This window comes from Melanerpes formicivorus, unplaced genomic scaffold (assembly GCF_026170545.1).
Source record: "Melanerpes formicivorus ecotype bairdi unplaced genomic scaffold, bMelFor1.0.p_v2 SCAF_102, whole genome shotgun sequence".
Lineage (NCBI taxonomy): Eukaryota > Metazoa > Chordata > Aves > Piciformes > Picidae > Melanerpes > Melanerpes formicivorus.
In genome coordinates, this window is record NW_027142454.1 from 1,481,310 (window position 1) to 1,501,336 (window position 20,027).

Consider the following 20,027-nt stretch of genomic DNA (forward strand, 5'->3'; position numbering starts at 1 on the left):
CAGGGACACCTCACCCCACAGCAGGTTGCTCACAGCCACCTCCAGCCTGGCTGCAAACACCTCCAGGCAGCAGGAGGAGGCTTCCACCACCTCCCTGGGCAACCTTTTCAACCTTCAGCTGCTGGTGGCTCTCACAGCTTCCCAGACTGCAGTGGCTTGGCAGGGAGCCTCCAAGGTCACCTTGTCCCAGCCCCTGCAGGCAGCAGGGACAGCTCCAGCTGCAGCAGGCTGCCCAGGGACACAGCCAGGCTGAGCTGGAAGGGCTGCAGGGCTGGAGCCTCCACCACCTCCCTGGGCAGCCTGGGCCAGGCTCTCCCCAGCCTCCTGGCCAACAACTTCTTCCTCACAGCCAATCTCCAGCTCCCCACTTCCAGTTTGTTTGTTTTCCATTCCCCTGTCCTTCGGTTTGCTTTACTGCAGCAGGAACCACAGCAAAACCCGCGGCCAGGTTTCCCTCCCCTGTTATCTCGCACACAGGTTAACAGAATGAAGCACCGGGCCGTGCGGGTCCGCCAAGCCCCCAGACCCGGCGTTCTATTGCAGCAGTCCGAGCTCCTTCCCGCCGGATCGCCCTTAGCCATTTTGTCCCTCTCGCCGCGCCGTAGGTCCCCTCCGTTGCCATGGCGCCGGTCCTGGCTGCTTCCCGCCGGATCGCCCTTGGCTATTTTGTCCCTCTCGCCGCGCCGTAGAGTCCCCTCTATTGCCATGGCGCCAGTCCTAGCTGCTTCCCGTCGGATCGCCCTTGGCTATTTTGTCCCTCTCGCCGCGCCGTAGAGTCCCCTCTATTGCCATGGCGCCAGTCCTAGCTGCTTCCCGCCGGATCGCCCTTGGCTATTTTGTCCCTCTCGCCGCGCCGTAGAGTCCCCTCTGTTGCCATGGCGCCAGTCCTAGCTGCTTCCCGTCGGATCGCCCTTGGCTATTTTGTCCCTCTCGCCGCGCCGTAGAGTCCCCTCTATTGCCATGGCGCCAGTCCTAGCTGCTTCCCGTCGGATCGCCCTTGGCTATTTTGTCCCTCTCGCCGCGCCGTAGAGTCCCCTCTATTGCCATGGCGCCAGTCCTAGCTGCTTCCCGCCGGATCGCCCTTGGCTATTTTGTCCCTCTCGCCGCGCCGTAGAGTCCCCTCTGTTGCCATGGCGCCAGTCCTAGCTGCTTCCCGTCGGATCGCCCTTGGCTATTTTGTCCCTCTCGCCGCGCCGTAGAGTCCCCTCTATTGCCATGGCGCCGGTCCTAGCTGCTTCCCGCCGGATCGCCCTTGGCTATTTTGTCCCTCTCGCCGCGCCGTAGGCCCCGTCCGTTGCCATGGCGCCGGTCCCAGCGGCCTGAGCCCTGCCGGAGGAGCCGTGGGCTGCCCTGCCGGCCTCGAGCGGGAGGCCGCCTGTACCCGCCCGGGCATGAGGCGGGGACGGGGCCGCTCCCAACCGCTTCTGCGGGGAGAAGGTGAGGAAAAGGAAGGTGGTGGAGCAGCGAGAGGGGGTTACCCGCTGCCCCCCCCCAGCCCGGCTGCATGACCCCTCCTGCTGCCCGGGGGCCGGACAGGCGAGGGGGAGAAGCTGACAGCTCCCTTAGCTGGCTTACAGTTAACGACGGTAGCCACAACCGGCACCGGCGCAGATCCCTCCCCTCTGCCTGCGGTGCTCGAGTGAGCCCTGAGGGCTGGGGGTTGGACTTGGGAAGGTCTCTTCCCAGCAAACTCCTCCCCGAGGAGGCTCCAGGGAGACCTTCTGGTGGCCTTCCAGGGGCTGCAGGAAAGCTGGGGAGGGACTCTGGAGGGGGTGAGGGAGGGACAGGCCTGGGGGGGATGGAGCCAAAGGAGCAGTGGGGAGCTGGAGCTTGGCTGTGAGGAAGAAGTTGTTGGGCAGGAGGGTGGTGAGAGCCTGGCCCAGGCTGCCCAGGGAGGTGGTGGAAGCCTCCTGCTGATGCCTGGAGGTGTTTGCAGCCAGGCTGGAGGTGGCTGTGAGCAACCTGCTGTGGGGTGAGCTGTCAGTTTCAGGTCTTTCTCCCTCCTTCGTGGCTGCCAAAGGAGTTTCTCTTTGGGTGGATGCTGTGTGGTGTGAGAGTGCAGCTCCAGCCCCTGTGCTCCAGTGGGGCCAGCAGCTCTCCCCACACTGCTCTGCCCTAGCTGCAAGGAGAACTTGGCCTGAGATAAAAAATGGTCAAAGGCTGGAGAGCCTCTGCTGTGGGGCCAGGCTGGGAGAGCTGGGGCTGTGCAGCCTGCAGGAGAGAAGGCTGCAGGCAGAGCTCAGAGCTGCCTGCCAGGATCTGAAGGGCTCCAGGAGAGCTGGGGAGGGACTTTGGAGAAGAGCTGGGAGTGGCAGGAGCAGGGAGAATGGCTTGGAGCTGGGAGAGAGGAGACTGAGAGTGGAGAGGAGGAAGGAATGGTTGGCAGGGAGGCTGGGGAGAGCCTGGCACAGGCTGCCCAGGGAGGCTGTGGCTGCCCCCTGCCTGGAGGTGCTCAGGACCAGGCTGGATGAGGCCTTGAGCAGCCTGGGCTGGGGGGAGGGGTCCCTGCCCATGGCAGGGGGTTGGCACTGGATGGTTTTTGAGGTCTCTTCCAACCCAGACCCATTCCATGGATCCATCAAGCAGTTGTTCTGCCCTCTTCCTCCACATCCTTCTGCCATGAGCACAGCCCCAGAGCACAGCTCCCCACTGCCCTCTTTGCTCTTCTCACTCAGAGCAGCTCTAGCTCCATGCAGCCTGGCACACTGCCTGGGCCTGGGCTGTGGCTGCAGCCAGCCCTCAGCACCTCACGCAGGCTGTGGCACTGCCTTCTCCCTTCTCTCCCTACCCCATCCCAAGCTCCTGTGCAGTCTGTCCTCAGCTGTGTCACCACCTCAGCCTCCCCAGCTCTCTGTGCCCCTGGCAGCAGCCAGGCCAGGGCTCAGCCCCACTCCTCCTGTCCTCACAGACAGAATCAGCCAGGCTGGAAAACACCTCAGAGCTCATCCAGTCCAATCTAGCACCCAGCACCATCCAATCAACTCAACCAGCTCAACTCTAGTGCCTCAGCCTGGCTGTTTTTAAGCACCTCCAGGGATGGGGACTCCACCACCTCCCTGGGCAGCACATCCCCAGGGCCAATCTCTCTCTCTGGGAAGAACTTTCTTCTCCCCTCCAGCCTGAACCTCCCCTGGCACAGCTTCAGACTGTGTCCTCTTGTTCTGGTGCTGCTTGCCTGGGAGCAGAGCCCAACCCCCACCTGGCTCCAACCTCCCTGCAGGGAGTTGCAGAGAGCAATGAGGTCTCTCCTGAGCCTCCTCTTCTGCAGGCTAAGCAACCCCAGCTCCCTCAGCCTCTCCTCACAGGGCTGTGCCCCAGACCCCTCCCCAGCTTTCTTGCCCTTCTCTGGACACCTTCCAGCAGCTCAACCTCTTTCCTAACCTGAGGAGCCCAGAGCTGGACACAGGACTCAAGGGGTGGCCTGAGCAGTGCTGAGCACAGGGCAGGATGAGCTCCCTGCTCCTGCTGGCCACACTGCTCCTGCTGCAGGCCAGGATGCCCTTGGCCTTCTTGGCCCCCTGGGCACACTGCTGCCTCCTGTTCAGCTGCTCTCCACCACTCCCCCCCAGCTCCCTCTCTGCCTGGCTGCTCTCAGCCACTCTGCCCCCAGCCTGTAGCACTGCCTGGGGTTGCTGTGGCCAAAGTGCAGCCCCTGGCACTTGGATGTGTTCAATCTCCTGCCCTTGGCCTCTGCCCATCTGCCCAGCCTGGCAAGGTCCCTCTGCAGAGCTCTCCTCCCCTCTCACAGCTCAACTCCTGCCCCCAGCTTGCTGTCAGCTGCAAACTCACTGCTGCTGGACTCCATCCCCTCCTCCAGATCATCAATGAGGATATTGATCAGGCTGGGGCCCAGGAGGTTCCACCTGAGCAGGAGGAGACCTTGTTTAGTGTGAGGGTGCTGGAGGCCTGGAGCAGGCTGCCCAGAGAGGTTGTGGAGCCTCCTGGTGTGGAGAGCTTCCAACCCCCCCTGGGCACTGTGCCCCTGGGCAGGCTGCTGGGGGTGCAGGGAGCGAGGGAGGGCTTTGGGGAGAGGCCAGTGGGCTCCAGCCTGCTCTCACCACGGTTTTCTCTTTCCCACCCCCTCCCCCTGCAGATGAACTTCTGCACCAAGGCTCCCAATAAGGTCGCCGCCGAGAGCCGGAGCCCTGCGGCCGCCCGGGGGCGCTCCCAGCGCGCTCGCAGGAACGGCTGGAGCTGGCCCCTCCACCTCTTCCAGCTCACTGCCTGGCTGCTCTACCTCTTCTATGCCCTGGTGGGCTTTGGGATCCTGGTGCCTCTCCTGCCCCCGCACTGGCTGCTGGCTGGCTATGTTGTATCCTTCGGGCGAGGGCAGAGCCTGGGCTGCGAGGCAGTGTGGGGGGAGGGCTCCAGGGGAGGTGGAAAGCAGCTGGGGCAGGCTCCAGGCTGGGGCTTGTCTCCTCCATAGGAAGTAAGAGTTGTTCTGAGGTCCTACCTCTGCCCTTCTGCCCTGGGCAGGTCACTGACATCCTCTTTGTCTCCTGCCTCCCTCTCTGGTAGGTTTCTCTTTGTCTCTGAGGTGGTGGAAGCCTCCTGCTGATGCCTGGAGGTGTTTGCAGCCAGGCTGGAGGTGGCTGTGAGCAACCTGCTGTGGGGTGAGGTGTCCCTGCCCATGGCAGGGGCTTGGAGCTGCCTGAGCCTGTAGCTCCCTCCCAGCCCTGCCAGCTCTGGGGTTGTGCTGTCTGCCCCTGCTTCTGTGTCTGCTTCCTGTCATGCTTCTCCAGGGTGTGAAGGCAGTCAGGCTAAAACTGCCCCTCCTGAAACACCCTTGCTGGGGTGGGCAGCCACATCTCACAGCTTCTCAGAAAGCCCTGGGGGTGCTGGGGAGCAGCAGCTGGAGCTGAGCCCAGGGGGTGCCCAGGGGGGCAGGAAGGCCTCCAGCAGCCTGGCCTGGAGCAGCACTGGGGTGGGCAGCAGGAGCAGGGCAGGGCTGGTGCCCCTGGAGTGGGCACTGGGGAGGCCTCAGCTGGAGCCCTGGGCTCAGCTCTGGGCTCCTGACTGCCAGCAGGAGCCTGAGGAGCTGGAGCAGGGCCAGGGAAGGGCAAGCAAGGTGGGGAAGGGTGTGGAGAAGAGGGCTGGGGAGGAGCAGCTGAGGGCCCTGGGGGGGTTTGGTGTGGAGCAGAGGAGGCTGAGGGAGACCTCCTTGCTCTCTGCAGCTCCCTGAGAGGAGGCTGCAGCCAGCTGGGGCTTGGGCTCTGCTCCCCAGGCTCAGGGGGAGAGGAACTGAACTGAAACTGTGCCAGGGGAGGCTGAGGTTGGAGGGGAGGAACAATTCCTTTGGTGACAGAGTGGTCAGGGCCTGGCAGAGGCTGCCCAGGGAGGCTGTGGCTGCCCCCTGCAGCCTGGAGCAGCCTGGCCTGGGGGGAGGGGTCCCTGCCCCTGGCAGGGGTTTGGAGCTGGCTGAGCTGGGAGGTCCCTTCCAAGCCAACCTCATTCTCTGCACCTGCATTACCTGACCCCCTCCTGACCATCCTTAACTGTGCTGCCCAGTGCCCAGGGGTCTGCTTCCTCTACCACCTGATTGTCCACCTCAGTGCAGTCTCCATTGACCCTGCAGATGCAAATGTGAGGGAGAAGAACTACCTGGGGCCTGTGGCCAGCTTCAGCCGTGGCCAGCATGCTCACATCATCGAGAACCAGCACTGCCATGTCTGTGATGTGGATGTGTGAGTATCCCCTGCTGCCCTGCCTCCACCACCACCACCTCTCCTCACCCAGGGCTCAGGCTGGGCTGGGAGTGGAGCCTCTGCTCCTGCTGGGTGCCTCCTGCCTGCTGGCAGCTGCCTGCCTGGGGCTGTGCTCACCTGCTGGCTGTGAGGGCTGTGCTCACCTGCTGGCTGTGAGGGCTGTGCTCACCTGCTGGCTGTGAGGGCTGTGCTCACCTGCTGGCTGTGAGGGCTGTGCTCACCTGCTGGCTGTGAGGGCTGTGCTCACCTGCTGGCTGTGAGGGCTGTGCTCTCCCCCTGCTGCTGTTTCTTCACTGAAGGGCTTCTCACAATCCTGCAGCAGGCTGCCCAGGGAGGGGCTGGAGAGCTCCCACCCCCTCCTCCAGGCAGCCTCAGAGGCTCAGAGCCCTGCTGGCTCCTCCACATGGCTGAGGCCTCACATGGAGCTAGCAATGGGGCAGCAAGAGGAGAAGGGCATGGAGCTGCTGGAGAGGTCCAGAGGAGGCCACAAGGATGAGCAGAGGCTGGAGCACCTCTGCCAAGGGGCCAGGCTGGGAGAGTTGGGGCTATGCAGCCTGCAGGAGAGAAGAGGGTCCAGCTCCCACCCCCTCCAGGCAGCCTCAGAGGCTCAGAGCCCTGCTGGCTTCTCCACCTCAAACAGGGACCCTGCAGAGGGGGAGGGAGGAGAAAGGGCAGTGGCTCAAACAGGTTTGGCTGCCTTGTTAATGCCTCCTCCAGGACAAGCACAGACACAGAGGAGATGGCAAGAGGCTGCCAGGTCCTGCTCTCCCACCTCCCATCCCCAGCTGCAGCTGGTGAGGGTCCCAGCACAGCCTGCCTGGAGCAGAGGATTAGCTGCCTCAGGGTGCCCTGAGCTGTTCCAGCTGCATGCCAGGGCTGCAGCCACCCTGTGTCCCCAGGACAGCCCTGCAGAGAAGGCCTTGGGGGTGCTGGGGGTGGGGAGCAGCTGGGCAGGAGCCAGCACTGGGCACTGGCAGCACAGGAGGCCAAGGGCAGCCTGGGCTGCAGCCAGAGCAGTGTGGCCAGAGCTGGAGAGAGAGGATCCTGCCCCTCTGCTCTGCTCTGGGGAGACCTCCCCTGCAGGGCTGGGGCCAGATATGGAGCCCCCAGCACAAGAGAGGCCTGGAGCTGCTGGAGAGGCTCCAGAGGAGGCCACAGAGATGAGCAGAGGGCTGCAGAACCTCTGCCCTGGGGCCAGCTGTCAGCCCATGGCTTGGATGGGAGCACACTGTGCTGGGTTAGGAACTGGCTGGAGGCTGAGCCCAGAGAGTGGTGGTGAATGGTGCCACAGCCAGCTGGCAGCCAGGCACCAGTGGTGTGCCCCAGGGAGCAGTGCTGGGCCCCTTCCTCTTTAACATCTTCATTGATGATCTGGATGAGGGCATTGAGTCCATCAGCAGTAAATTTGCAGCTGACAGCAAGCTGGGGGCAGGAGTTGATCTGCTGGAGGGTAGAGAGGCTCTGCAGAGGGACCTTGCCAGGCTGGGCAGATGGGCAGAGGCCAAGGGCAGGAGATTGAAGACATCCAAGTGCCAGGGGCTGCACATTGGCCACAGCAACCCCAGGCAGTGCCACAGGCTGGGGGCAGAGTGGCTGAGAGCAGCCAGGCAGAGAGGGACCTGGGGGTGCTGGTTGATGGTAGGCTGAACATGAGCCTGCAGTGTGCCCAGGGGGCCAGGAGGGCCAATGGCATCCTGGCCTGCAGCAGGAGCAGTGTGGCCAGCAGGAGCAGGGAGCTCATCCTGCACTGTGCTCAGCACTGCTCAGGCCACCCCTTGAGTCCTGTGTCCAGCTCTGGGCTCCTCAGGTTAGGAAAGAGGTTGAGCTGCTGGAAGGTGTCCAGAGAAGGGCAAGAAAGCTGGGGAGGGGTCTGGGGCACAGCCCTGTGAGGAGAGGCTGAGGGAGCTGGGGTTGCTTAGCCTGGAGAAGAGGAGGCTCAGGGGTGACCTTATCACTGCCTACAACTACCTGAAGGGAGGTTGTAGACAGGCAGAGGTTGGTCTCTTCTCCCAGCCAGCCAGCACCAGAACGAGAGGACACAGTCTCAGGCTGCGCCAGGGGAGGTTTAGGCTGGATGTTAGGAAGAAGTTCTACACAGAGAGAGAGATTGCCCATTGGGATGTGCTGCCCAGGGAGGTGGTGGAGTCGCCGTCATTGGAGGTGTTCAGGAGGAGACTTGCTGGGGTGCTTGGTGCCATGGGTTAGCTGTTTAGGTGGGTTGGATTGGTTGATGGGTTGGATGTGATGATCTTGAAGGTCTCTTCCAACCTGGTTTGGTTTATTCTAAGTAAAGATTTGTTTATTCTAAATAAAGTTGGGGCTGTGCAGCCTGCAGGAGAGAAGGCTCCTCTGCACACTGCACCCCCCCAGGGCTCTCAGCCTCTCCTGCCCAGGCAGTGCTGCAGTCCCTTCAGCAGCCTTGCAGCCCTCCCTTGGCCTCTCTGCAGCAGATCCCTGTCCCTCTGGAGCTGGGGAGCCCAGAGCTGGAGGCAGTCTTCCAGCTGTGGCCTCCCCAGGGCAGGGCAGGGCAGAGCAGAGGGGGAGGAGAAGCTCCCTGGCCCTGCTGGCCACACTCTGCTGAGTGCCCCCCAGGACCCCCTTGGCCTTCCTGGCCCCCAGGGCTCATTGCTGTGCCCTGCAGCCCTTGCTGCCCAGCAGCACTGCCAGCTCCTTCTCCTGGGGGCTGCTCCCCAGCAGATCCCCTCCCAGCCTCTGCTGCTGCACTTTGCTCTTCCTGCCCAGCTGCAGGACTCTGCTCTCCTCCTGCTTCAGCCTCAGCAGCTTCCTCCCTGCCCAGCTCTCAGCCTCCCCAAGGCTCTGAATGGCCTCCCAGCCTGCAGCTGTCCCAGCCAAGCCTCCCAGCTTGGTGTCATCAGCAAACCTGCTGAGCAGCCTCTGTCTGTCTGTCTGTCCCCTCACCAATGGCATTGATGAAGCTGTGGAACAGAAGCCTAACAGCAGCCTCTCTCTGCCAGGAGTGCCAAGTCCAAGCACTGTGGGACCTGCAACAAGTGTGTCTGTGGCTTTGATCACCACTGCAAGTGGCTCAACAACTGTGTGGGAGAGAGGAACTACTGGTAAGAGCCTGGCACTGGCAGCAGCCCTGCCCTGCCCAGCCCTGCCCAACCCTGCCCAGCCCTCCCCTCCCCTGCCCAGCCCAGCCCTCCCCTGCCCAGCCCTGGCCAGCCCAGCCCTGCCCTCCCCTGCCCTGCCCAGCCCTCCCCTGCCCTGCCCAGCCCTGCCCAGCCCAGCCCTGCCCTCCCCTGCCCTGCCCAACCCTGCCCAGCCCTGCCCAGCCCTGCCCTCCCCTGCCCTGCCCAGCCCTGCCCTCCCCTGCCCAGCCCTGCCCTGCCCTCCCCTGCCCAGCCCTGCCCTGCCCTCCCCTGCCCAGCCCTGCCCTCCCCTGTCCTGCCCTCCCCAAGCTCCTCCTGCAGCTCACTCTGGCCCCAGCCACTTTGCTCTCAGAGCCTGGCTGGATAAAGTCAGGACCTGGAGAGGCTCCAGGAGAGCTGGGAAGGGGCTTTGGGCAGGGGCTGGGAGTGCCAGGGGCAGGGACAGGGTTTGAACTGAGAGCAGAGCAGATGGAGGTTGGATGTGAGGAACAAGTTCTGCCCCAGGAGGCTGCTGGAGCACTGCAGCAGGCTGCCCAGGGAGGTGCTTGAGGCTGGAAGGGCTCTGCTGTGAGGCCAGGCTGAGAGAGTTGGGCTTGGGCAGCATGGAGAAGGCTCCAGGGAGTCCTTCTGGTGGCCTTGCAGTGCTGGAAGGACTCCCAGAAGGCTGGGGCCAGAGTTTGGAGCAGGGCAAGGGGTGATGGTTTGAACTGAGAGGGATTGAGAGTGGAGAGAAGGAGAAATGTTTGGCAGTGAGGGTGGGGAGAGCCTGGCCCAGGCTGCCCAGGGAGCTGCCCCATGGCTGGCCCCACTGCAGGGCAGGTTGGTTGTGGCTGTGAGCCCCAGAGCTGCTCTGGCTGGGGCTGTCCCTGCTGGCTGCAGGGCTTGGCCTGGGTGGCCTCTGGAGGTCCCTTCCCACCCAAGGCATTCTGTGAATCAGCCTCTAGAGGAGGCCTCAGCATGGCCAGGAGGGGAATGCCCCTAGTCCCCCCCTGCCCCTTTGTCCCCCCCTGCCCCTTTGTCCCCCCCCTGCCCCCAGTGCCCCCCTGCCCCTAGTGCCCCCCTGCCCCCAGTGCCCCCCTGCCCCCAGTGCCCCCCTGCCCTTTGTGCCCCCTGCCCCTTTGTGCCCCCCTGCCCCTTTGTGCCCCCCTGCCCCTTTGTGCCCCCCTGCCCCTTGTCCCCCCCTGCCCCCAGTGTCCCCCTGGGCTGCTGCCTGTGCTGTGACCCAGGAGCTGGATGCCATCTGCAGGGGCTGGCCTCCCCCTGCTGTGCCAGCTGAGGGCTGCATGAGGCTGTGCTGCCAAGGCCTGAGGCTGTGGCTCTGCCCTGGGGCTGTCCCTGCTGTGCCCCTGGCAGGACATTGCCCTCCCTGCTGCTCTGCTCCTGGGGCAGCAGCCCTGCAGCCTGCCCTGCCCTGGGGCTGTCCCTGCTGGATGGGCACAGAGCTGGCTTGATGGCTGCACCCAGAGAGTGGCTGTCCATGGCTCCATGGCCCAGGGGAGGCCAGGGACAAGCAGAGTCCCTCAGGGATCAGTCCTGGGACCAGGCTTGTTCAACATCTCTGTGGGTGCCATGGGCAGTGGCACTGAGTGCACCCTCAGCAGGGTTGCTGATGACACCAAGCTGTGTGGTGCAGCAGACAGCTGGAGGGAAGGGATCCATCCAGAGGGAGCTGGGCAGGCTGGAGAGGTGGGCACAAGCCAACCTCAGGAGGTTCAACAAGACCAAGGGCAGGGTCCTGCAGCTGGGTGGAGGCAACCCCAGGCACAAATACAGGCTGGGCAGGGACTGGCTGGAAAGCAGCCCTGAGGAGAGAGCCTTGGGGGTGCTGGGGGAGGAGAAGCTCACCAGGAGCTCTCAGTGTGCACTTGCAGCCCAGAAAGCCAACCAGAGCCTGGGCTGCAGCAGGAGAAGTGTGGCCAGCAGGGCAAGGGAGGTGATTCTCCCCCTCTGCTCAGCTCTGGGGAGACCCCAGCTGGAGTCCTGCCTCCAGTTCTGGAGCCCCTATTGCAAGAGGGATGTGGAGGGGCTGGAAGGTGTCCAGAGCAGGGCCAGGAGGATGAGCAGAGGGCTGGAGCACCTCTCCTGTGAGGACAGACTGAAGGAGTTGGGGCTGTTCAGTCTGGAGAAGAGAAGGCTCCCAGGTGACCTCATTGTGGCCTTCCAGGATCTGCAGGGGGCTCCAAGAAGGCTGGGGAGGGACTGCTCAGGATCTCAGGCAGTGATAGGACTAGGGGGAATGGAATGAAGCTGGAGGTGGGGAGATTGAGGCTGGAGGTGAGGAGGAAGTTCTTCCCCATGAGAGTGGTGAAGCCCTGGAATGGGTTGTGCAGGGAGGTGGTTGGGGCCCTGTCCCTGGAGGTGTTTAAGGCCAGGCTGGCTGAGGCTCTGGGCAGCCTGATGTAGTGTGGGGTGTCCCTGCCCATGGCAGGGGGGTTGGAACTAGATGATCCTTGTGGTCCCTTCCAGCCCTGACTGATGCTAGGATCCTGTGATCCCTCCCACGGTCTCTTGCCGCCCGCAGCAGCCTGTCGGGAGCTGCCTTGGGGTCGCAGCTGCGATGCTGAAGGCTCTCCCCTCCTCCCCCTCCCCGCAGGCACTTCCTGAACTCGGTGCTCTCGGCGCTGCTGGGCCTCGGGCTCCTGCTGCTGGTCGCTTGCTACATCTTCGTGGAGTTCTTCCTGGACCCCGGCGCGCTGCGCTCCGACCAGCGCTTCCACGGTACCCTGCCGCCCCCTGCCGCAGGGGATGCTCAGGGCTCGCCCCTGAGGAGAGGCTCTGATCCTTACCCCCACAGCAAAGCCAGGAAGGGGCTTGGGACAAGGGCTGGGAGTGCCAGGAGCAGGCTCACTGGTTTGAACTGAGAGCAGAGCAGATGGAGGTTGGATGTGAGGAACAAGGTCTGCCCCAGGAGGCTGCTGGAGCACTGCAGCAGGCTGCCCAGGGAGGTGCTTGAGGCTGCAGCCCTGGAGATGTTAAAAGTGAGGCTCAGCAGGGCTCTGGGCAACCTGATCTAGCTGGGGGTGTCCCTGCTGCCTGCAGGGGCTGGGACTGGCTGAGCTTTGGAGCTCCCTTCCCACCCAGACCATTCCATGTGGGTCTGCTGGTCCCTGGCCAGCCTCCTGACCTCCACCTCTTGTGTTGCAGCTCTGGGGAACCACACAGAGTGCTGGTTTGTGTTCCTGCCTGCAGCTCCCCTGCTGACTGGAGCCTGGGCCATCCTGCTCACAGCTGGGATTTTCATCCTGCTCAGCCTGCTGACAGTGATCCTGCTTGGCCACCTCCTCACCTTTCACATCTATCTCAGTAGGTTGTTCTCCTGTCACCTGCAGCCCCACTTCCTTCTCCCTTCCCTTCCTGAGCTCACTCTGCACTCCCTGCATCTTCCCCCAGCTCACAGCCCTCAGCAGGGCTGCCATGGGATGTGCACTGGCAGCCCAGAGAGCAGATCACATCCTGGCATGCAGCAGAAGTGTGGCCAGCAGGGCCAGGGAGGGGATTCTGCCTCTCTGCTCCACTCTGCTGAGCCCACAGCTGCAGCTCTGTGCCCAGCTCTGCAGCCTCTGTGCCAGGAAGGCTCTGGAGGGGCTGGAAGGTGTCCAGAGCAGGGCCAGGAGGCTGAGCAGAGGGCTGGAGCTGCTCTGCTCTGAGCACAGCCTGAGAGAGTTGGGGTTGTGCAGGCTGCAGAGGAGAAGGCTCCAGGGAGACCTTCTGGTGGCCTTGCAGGGGCTGCAGGGGGCTGCAGGAAAGCTGGGGAGGGACTTTGGAGGGGGTGAGGGAGGGACAGGACTGGGGGGGATGGAGCCAAAGGAGCAGTGGGGAGCTGGAGATTGGCTGTGAGGAAGAAGTTGTTGGGCAGGAGGGTGGTGAGAGCCTGGCCCAGGCTGCCCAGGGAGGTGGTGGAAGCCTCCTGCTGATGCCTGGAGGTGTTTGCAGCCAGGCTGGAGGTGGCTGTGAGCAACCTGCTGTGGGGTGAGGTGTCCCTGCCCATGGCAGGGGCTTGGAGCTGGCTGAGCCTGGAGCTCCCTTCCCCCCCTGCCAGCTCTGGGGTTCTCTGATTCTGTGTGACTTGAACATTGTCTCTCTGGTTTCCCCCAGCACCAGGCAGGCCCAGCAGTGCCTCTGCAGTGGGGGCTTCTCTGCTGTCCTCACTGTGCTCCCCTGTGCTGCTGGGGGGAGCTGGTTCTGCCTCAGCACAGAGAAACTGGGGTGGTGCTGACCTCCATTCCCAATAGCAGTGTCACAGCCTCACAGCTGGCACCAGGCTGGCAGGGAGTCTCCAAGGGGCTCCTGCCCAACCCCGCTGCAGGCAGCAGGGACAGCTCCAGCTGCAGCAGGCTGCCCAGGGACACAGCCAGGCTGAGCTGGAAGGGCTGCAGGGATGGAGCCTCCACCACCTCCCTGGGCAGCCTGGGCCAGGCTCTCCCCAGCCTCCCTCTGCACAACTTCCTCCTCAGCTCCAACCTAACTCTGCCCTGCTCCAGCTCCAAACCATTGCCCCTGGGCCTAGCCCCACAGCCCCTTCTGAGCAGTCCCTCCCCAGCCTGCCTGCAGCTGCCCTGCAGCTCTGCAGCTGCAGCTCTGAGCTCTGCCTGCAGCCTTCTCTCCTGCAGGCTGCACAGCCCCAGCTCTCCCAGCCTGGCCCCAGGGCACAGAGGTCCTGCAGCCCTCTGCTCATCTCTGTGGCCTCCTCTGGCCCCTCTCCAGCAGCTCCAGGCCTCTCTTGTGCTGGGGGCTCCATATCTGGCCCCAGCCCTGCAGGTGAGGTCTCTCCAGAGCAGAGCAGAGGGGCAGGATCCTCTCTCTCCAGCTCTGGCCACACTGCTCTGGCTGCAGCCCAGGCTGCCCTTGGCCTCCTGTGCTGCCAGTGCCCAGTGCTGGCTCCTGCCCAGCTGCTCCCCACCCCCAGCACCCCCAAGGCCTTCTCTGCAGGGCTGTCCTGGGAACACAGGGTGGCTGCAGCCCTGGCATGCAGCTGGAACAGCTCAGGGCACCCTGAGGCAGCTAATCCTCTGCTCCAGGCAGGCTGTGCTGGGACCCTCACCAGCTGCAGCTGGGGATGGGAGGTGGGAGAGCAGGACCTGGCAGCCTCTTGCCATCTCCTCTGTGTCTGTGCTTGTCCTGGAGGAGGCATTCACAAGGCAGCCAAACCTGTTTGAGCCACTGCCCTTTCTCCTCCCTCCCCCTCTGCAGGGTCCCTGTTTGAGGTGGAGAAGCCAGCAGGGCTCTGAGCCTCTGAGGCTGCCTGGAGGGGGTGGGAGCTGGACCCTCTTCTCTTCTCCAGGCTGCACAGCCCCGACTCTCCCAGCCTGGCCCCTTGGCAGAGGTGCTCCAGCCTCTGCTCATCCTTGTGGCCTCCTCTGGACCTCTCCAGCAGCTCCATGCCCTTCTCCTCTTGCTGCCCCATTGCTAGCTCCATGTGAGGCCTCAGCTGAGCAGAGCAGAGGGGCAGAATCTCCTCTCTCCACCTGGGGGGTGGCAGGGGGTGCCCAGGGAGCCTGGGGGTCTGCAGATCCACACAGTCAGCCAGTTTGGTGTCCTCTGCAGTCCTCCTGAGGCTGCCTCAATCCTCTGGGCCAGAGCATTGCTCAAGAGCTTCAGGAGCAGCAGCCCCAGCACCGAGCACGGGGAGCCTGCAGCTTCTCCCAGGCATTGAGCCCTGCCTTCAGAAGCTGAGCTGAGAGTTGAAGCAGAGCTGAGAGTTGAAGCAGAGCTGAGAGTTGAAGCTGAGCTGAGAGTTGAAGCAGAGCTGGCTGTGGCTCCTTATCCAGGTCCCACTGGTGGGCAGGCTGTGCCTGGAGCTTCCAGAGGCCAGCCCGCCGCGGCAGAAGCACCAAGAGCATGGCCAAGCTCCCGGAGCAATGCTGCCGCCTGGGGAAGGAGCCTCGGGATGAGCGCAGCAGGAGCGCTCCTGGCAGGGACTGCGGCCGCCGCTAGAGGGCGCTACGGGCCCGCAGCCACTGCGGCTGGGAGAGGAGAGGGAGGGGGAGGGGAGGGGAGAGCAGAAAATTAACCAGGTTGGAAGAGACCTCAGAGCTCATCCAGCCCAACCTGGCACCCAGCACCATCTGATCAACTCAACCATGGCACCAAGGGCCTCAGCCAGGCTCTGCCTAAACACCTCCAGGGATGGGGACTCCACCACCTCCCTGGGCAGCACATCCCCAGGGCCAATCTCTCCTGCTGGGAAGAACTTTCTCCTCCCCTCCAGCCTGAACCTCCCCTGGCACAGCTTGAGACTGTGTCCTCTTGTTCTGGTGCTGGGTGCCTGGGAGAAGAGCCCAACCCCCACCTGGCTCCAACCTCCCTGCAGGGAGTTGCAGAGAGCAAGAAGGTCTCCCCTGAGCCTCCTCTTCTCCAGGCTAAGCAACCCCAGCTCCCTCAGCCTCTCCTCACAGGGCTGTGCCCCAGACCCCTCCCCAGCTTTGTTGCCCTTCTCTGGACACCTTCCAGCAGCTCAACCTCTTTCCTAACCTGAGGAGCCCAGAGCTGGACACAGGACTCAAGGGGTGGCCTGAGCAGTGCTGAGCACAGGGCAGGATGAGCTCCCTGCTCCTGCTGGCCACACTGCTCCTGCTGCAGGCCAGGATGCCCTTGGCCTTCTTGGCCCCCTGGGCACACTGCTGCCTCCTGTTCAGCTGCTCTCCACCACTCCCCCCAGGTCCCTCTCTGCCTGGCTGCTCTCAGCCACTCTGCCCCCAGCCTGTAGCTCTGCCTGGGGTTGCTGTGGCCAAAGTGCAGCCCCTGGCACTTGGCTGTGTTCAATCTCCTGCCCTTGGCCTCTGCCCATCTGCCCAGCCTGGCAAGGTCCCTCTGCAGAGCTCTCCTCCCCTCTCACAGCTCAGCTCCTGCCCCCAGCTTGCTGTCAGCTGCAAACTGCTTGGAAACCACCCTGGGACTCAGGAGATTCTTCCTTAGTTCCAGTCTAACTCTGCTCTCCCTCAGCTTCAAACCATTCCCCTTTGGCCTGACCACAGCAACCCCAGGCAGTGCTACAGGCTGGGGGCAGAGTGGCTGAGAGCAGCCAGGCAGAGAGGGAGCTGGGGAGAGTGGTGCAGAGCAGCTGAACAGGAGGCAGCAGTGTGCCCAGGGGGCCAAGAAGGCCAAGGGCATTCTGGCCTGCATCAGGAGCAGTGTGGCCAGCAGGAGCAGGGAGCTCATCCTGCCCTGTGCTCAGCACTGCTCAGGCCACCCCTTGAGTCCTGTGTCCAGCTCTGGGCTCCTCAGGTTAGGAAAGAGGTTGAGCTGCTGGAAGGTGTCCAGAGAAGGGCAACAAAGCTGGGGAGGGGTCTGGGGCACAGCCCTGTGAGGAGAGGCTGAGGGAGCTGGGGCTGCTTAGCCTGGAGAAGAGGAGGCTCAGGGGAGACCTTCTTGCTCTCTGCAACTCCCTGCAGGGAGGTTGGAGCCAGGTGGGGGTTGGGCTCTTCTCCCAGGCAGGCAGCAGCAGAACAAGAGGACACAGTCTCAAGCTGTGCCAGGGGAGGTTTAGGTTGGAGGTGAGGATGAAGTTCTTCCCAGCAAGAGAGACTGGCCCTGGGGATGTGCTGCCCAGGGAGGTGGTGGAGTCCCCATCCCTGGGGGATGCTCAGAAAAGGCTTGGCTGTGGCTCTTGGAGCCATGTTTCGGTTGTCAGGAGGTGTTGGCTGTTAGGTTGGGCTGGATGATCCCTGAGGTCTTTTCCAACCTGCTTGATTCTGTGATTCCAGACCCCCCTCAGCAAAAGTCTCTCTGCAGCCTCCCTGCAGGATCCCTTCAGGCACTGCCAGGCAGCTCTGAGGTCCCCCTGGAGCCTTCTCCCCTCCAGGCTGCACAGCCCCAGCTCCCTCAGCCTGTTCCCTTTCCATGCTTCCAGCTCCCCTGGCCTGTGGGGCTGCTCAGGCTGTTGGTGTCATCCAGGAGTGGCCATTCCTGCAGTGACTTCTCTTCTTCTCTCTCTCTCTCTCTCTCTCTCCTGCCAGTGTGGAACAAGCTGACTACCTACGAGTATGTGCTGCAGCAGCGCCTCCAGCAGGTGGGGAAAGAGTCAGAGCTGCAGCTGGAGTCCTCTCCCTCCCAGCAGCCAGCCACTCAGGTACTGCTGCTGCCAGGCCAGCTCCCTGCACCAGCCCTGCTCTGCCCCGAGGCCAACTTGCCTTCCCCTTGGCCACCTCCACCTGGCAGAGGCAGCTGCTGAAGGCTGACTTCAGTTATCACAGAGCCCCACGGCTGGCAGGGCTGGAAGGGAGCTCCAGGCTCAGCCAGCTCCAAGCCCCTGCCATGGGCAGGGACACCTCACCCCACAGCAGGTTGCTCACAGCCACCTCCAGCCTGGCTGCAAACACCTCCAGGCATCAGCAGGAGGCTTCCACCACCTCCCTGGGCAGCCTGGGCCAGGTTCTCACCACCCTCCTGGACAGCAACTTCTTCCTCACAGCCAATCTCCAGCTCCCCACTGCTCCTTTGGCTCCATCCACCCCCAGTCCTGTCCCTCCCTCACCCCCTCCAAAGTCCCTGCCCAGCCTTCCTGCAGCCCCTGGAAGGCCACCAGAAGCTCTCCCTGGAGCCTTCTCCTCTGCAGCCTGCACAACCCCAACTCTCTCAGGCTGTGCTCAGAGCAGAGCAGCTCCAGCCCTCTGCTCAGCCTCCTGGCCCTGCTCTGGACACCTTCCAGCCCCTCCAGAGCCTTCCTGGCACAGAGGCTGCAGAGCTGGGCACAGAGCTGCAGCTGTGGGCTCAGCAGAGTGGAGCAGAGAGGCAGAATCCCCTCCCTGGCCCTGCTGGCTGTGCTTCTGGCTGAGTTGCTGACTTCAAAGGTTTCTTGAGGTGGAGCAGGACCTGAGGCCTGGCACTCCAAGAGCACTCCAGGCATGGGCAGGCACTGATCTCAGAGGAATCCATGCCACCCACCCTCTGCTTGCACCACTTGCTCTGGGTTCTGTGGTGCCAGCACAGCTGCTCCCTGCAGTCATGGCAGGGCAGGGCAGGGGAAGCTCCTCTGGGTGGGAATCAGCTTTGGTAGAGCTCAGAGCTGAGCTGCTGCTGGGCCTGCCCAGCTCCCTTCCCTCTGGCTGAGCAAGCAGTCAGGGTTGCAGCATGAAGGAAGGTGGCTGAGGAGTGGGACTCAAGTGTCCTGCCACTGGATTTAGAGCATCACAGAATGGGAGGGGTTGGCAGGGACCTCTACAGATCATCCAGCCCAAGCCCCCTGCCAGGGCAGGGCACCCAGGGGAGGGCACCCAGGAACACAGCCAGGGGGGAGGTTGGAAGCTCTCCAGGCAAGGAGACTCCACAAGCTCTCTGGGCAGCCTGCCCCAGGGCTCCAGCAGCCTCACCCCAAAGAGGTTTCTCCTTCTGGCCAGGTGGAGCCTCCTGGGTTCCAGCTCATCCCTGTTGGTCCTGGTCCTGTCCCTGGGCACCACCCCAAAGAGCCTGGCACCTTCCTCCTGACTCCTTCCTCCTGGCTCCTTCCCTCCTGGCACCTTCCTCCTGACTCCTTCTCTCCTGGCACCTTCCTCCTGGCAGTTCCCCCCTGGCTCCTTCCCTCCTGACTCCTTCCTCCTGGCTCCTTCCCTCCTGACTCCTTCCTCCTGACTCCTTCCTCCTGGCACTTCCCCCCTGGCACCTTCCTCCTGGCACCTTCCTCCTGGATCCTTCTTCCTGGCACCTTCCTCCTGGCACTTCCTCCCTGGCTCCTTCCCCCTGGCTCCTTCCTCCTGGCTCCTTCCTCCTGGCCCCCAGCCCTCACATCTCTGCAACATTGCTCAGATCCCTCTCAGCCTTCTCCTCTCCCCACTGAACCCCCCCAGGGCTCTCAGCCTTTCTCCCCAGCTGAGCTGTTCCAGGCCCTTCAGCATCCTCACACCTCCCCTGGCCTCTCCCCAGCAGCTCTGTGTCTCTCTGGAGCTCTCTTGTCCCTGCCTGTGGCCTGGGCAGGAGCTCCTGGGGGGCCAGCACAGCTGCTGGCTGATGTGAGGGATGTCACAGGTCAGGACTGACCTCAGCACCCAGCACCCCCTGAAGGCTTTTTCTCCAGGGCTGCTCTCAAGCCACTCTGCACCCAGCCTGAATCTGTGCCTGGGGGTTGGCCTGGCCCAGCTGCAGGGCCTGGCCCTTTGGCTTGATGAACTTCACACAGTGGGCAGCAGCTTCAGTGCCCTTCTCTGGCCCTCCTCAGCCTCCTGCTGGGAGCCAGGAGCCCAGAGCTGAGCCCAGGGCTCAAGCTGTGGCCTGGGGAGCAGAGCCCAAGCCCCAGCTGGCTGCAGCCTCCTCTCAGGGAGCTGCAGAGAGCAAGGAGGTCTCCCTCAGCCTCCTCTGCTCCACACCAAACCCCCCCAGGGCCCTCAGCTGCTCCTCCCCAGCCCTCTTCTCCACACCCTTCCCCACCTTGCTTGCCCTTCCCTGGCCCTGCTGCAGCTCCTCAGGCTCCTGCTGGCAGTCAGGAGCCCAGAGCTGAGCCCAGGGCTCAAGCTGAGGCCTCCCCAGTGCCCACTCCAGGGGCACCATCCCTGCCCTGCTCCTGCTGCCCACCCCAGTGCTGCTCCAGGCCAGGCTGCTGGAGGCCTTCCTGCCCCCCTGGGCACCCTCTGGGCTCAGCTCCAGCTGCTGCCCCCCAGCACCCCCAGCTCCTTCTCTGCTGGGCACTTTGCAGCCACTCTGCCCCCAGCCTGGAGCCTTCCTGGGGTGGTTGTGAGCCAAGAGCAGGACCCAGCCCTTGGCCTGCTTGAGCCTCAGCCCCTTGGCCTCAGCCCTGGCTGCAGCCTGCCCAGGGCCCTCTGCAGAGCCTCCCAAGCCCTCCAGCAGCTCAGCTCTGCCACCCAGCCTGGTGCCAGCTGTGAGCTTCCTGGGGGTGCCCTCCCCCCCCCCTCCTTTGCCCAGGAGCACTGCTGCAGGCCTGAAGGGGCTCTGAGCACAGGGAGCCTGCAGCTTTCCCTCTGCACTTTGTGGCCTGCCCTGGAGGAGCTGGGCTTGGAGTTGAGGTTTCTATGGCAACCCAAAATATTTGGCCCTCGGTCTGGCCCAGCTTTGCTTACCAGCAGGATGAAAACAATCACAACCCTTTAATCACTTCCTACTGCCTGCCCCCTGGTTGAGCCTGACAGGAGAGCTGGAGGGGCTGCAGCCTGTGTGCCCCCCTGCCTGGGATGCAGCCCTTCAGCTCCCCTCCTGCTCTCTCTGCTGCTGCCTCCCAGGAGGCAGGTGGGGGGAAGGAGCTGTGGGTGTGAGAGAGGGGCCT

At 63.6% G+C, this 20,027-nt stretch overlaps 1 protein-coding gene across 2 annotated transcripts in view; it reads left to right on the forward strand.

Moving 5' to 3' along the window:
* Window positions 1-1,115: 1,115 nt before the first annotated feature.
* ZDHHC1 (zinc finger DHHC-type containing 1) overlaps window positions 1,116-20,027 on the forward strand; it is a 28,410-nt gene continuing 9,498 nt past the window's right edge. For both annotated transcript variants that reach the window (XM_068166563.1, XM_068166564.1), the window contains exons 1-7: window positions 1,116-1,437; window positions 4,094-4,312; window positions 5,509-5,684; window positions 8,681-8,782; window positions 11,412-11,536; window positions 11,963-12,121; window positions 16,774-16,886. In XM_068166563.1, the coding sequence (XP_068022664.1) occupies window positions 4,094-4,312; window positions 5,509-5,684; window positions 8,681-8,782; window positions 11,412-11,536; window positions 11,963-12,121; window positions 16,774-16,886 (894 nt within the window). In that variant the 5' untranslated portion in view covers window positions 1,116-1,437. The remainder of the gene's footprint in view (window positions 1,438-4,093; window positions 4,313-5,508; window positions 5,685-8,680; window positions 8,783-11,411; window positions 11,537-11,962; window positions 12,122-16,773; window positions 16,887-20,027) is intronic.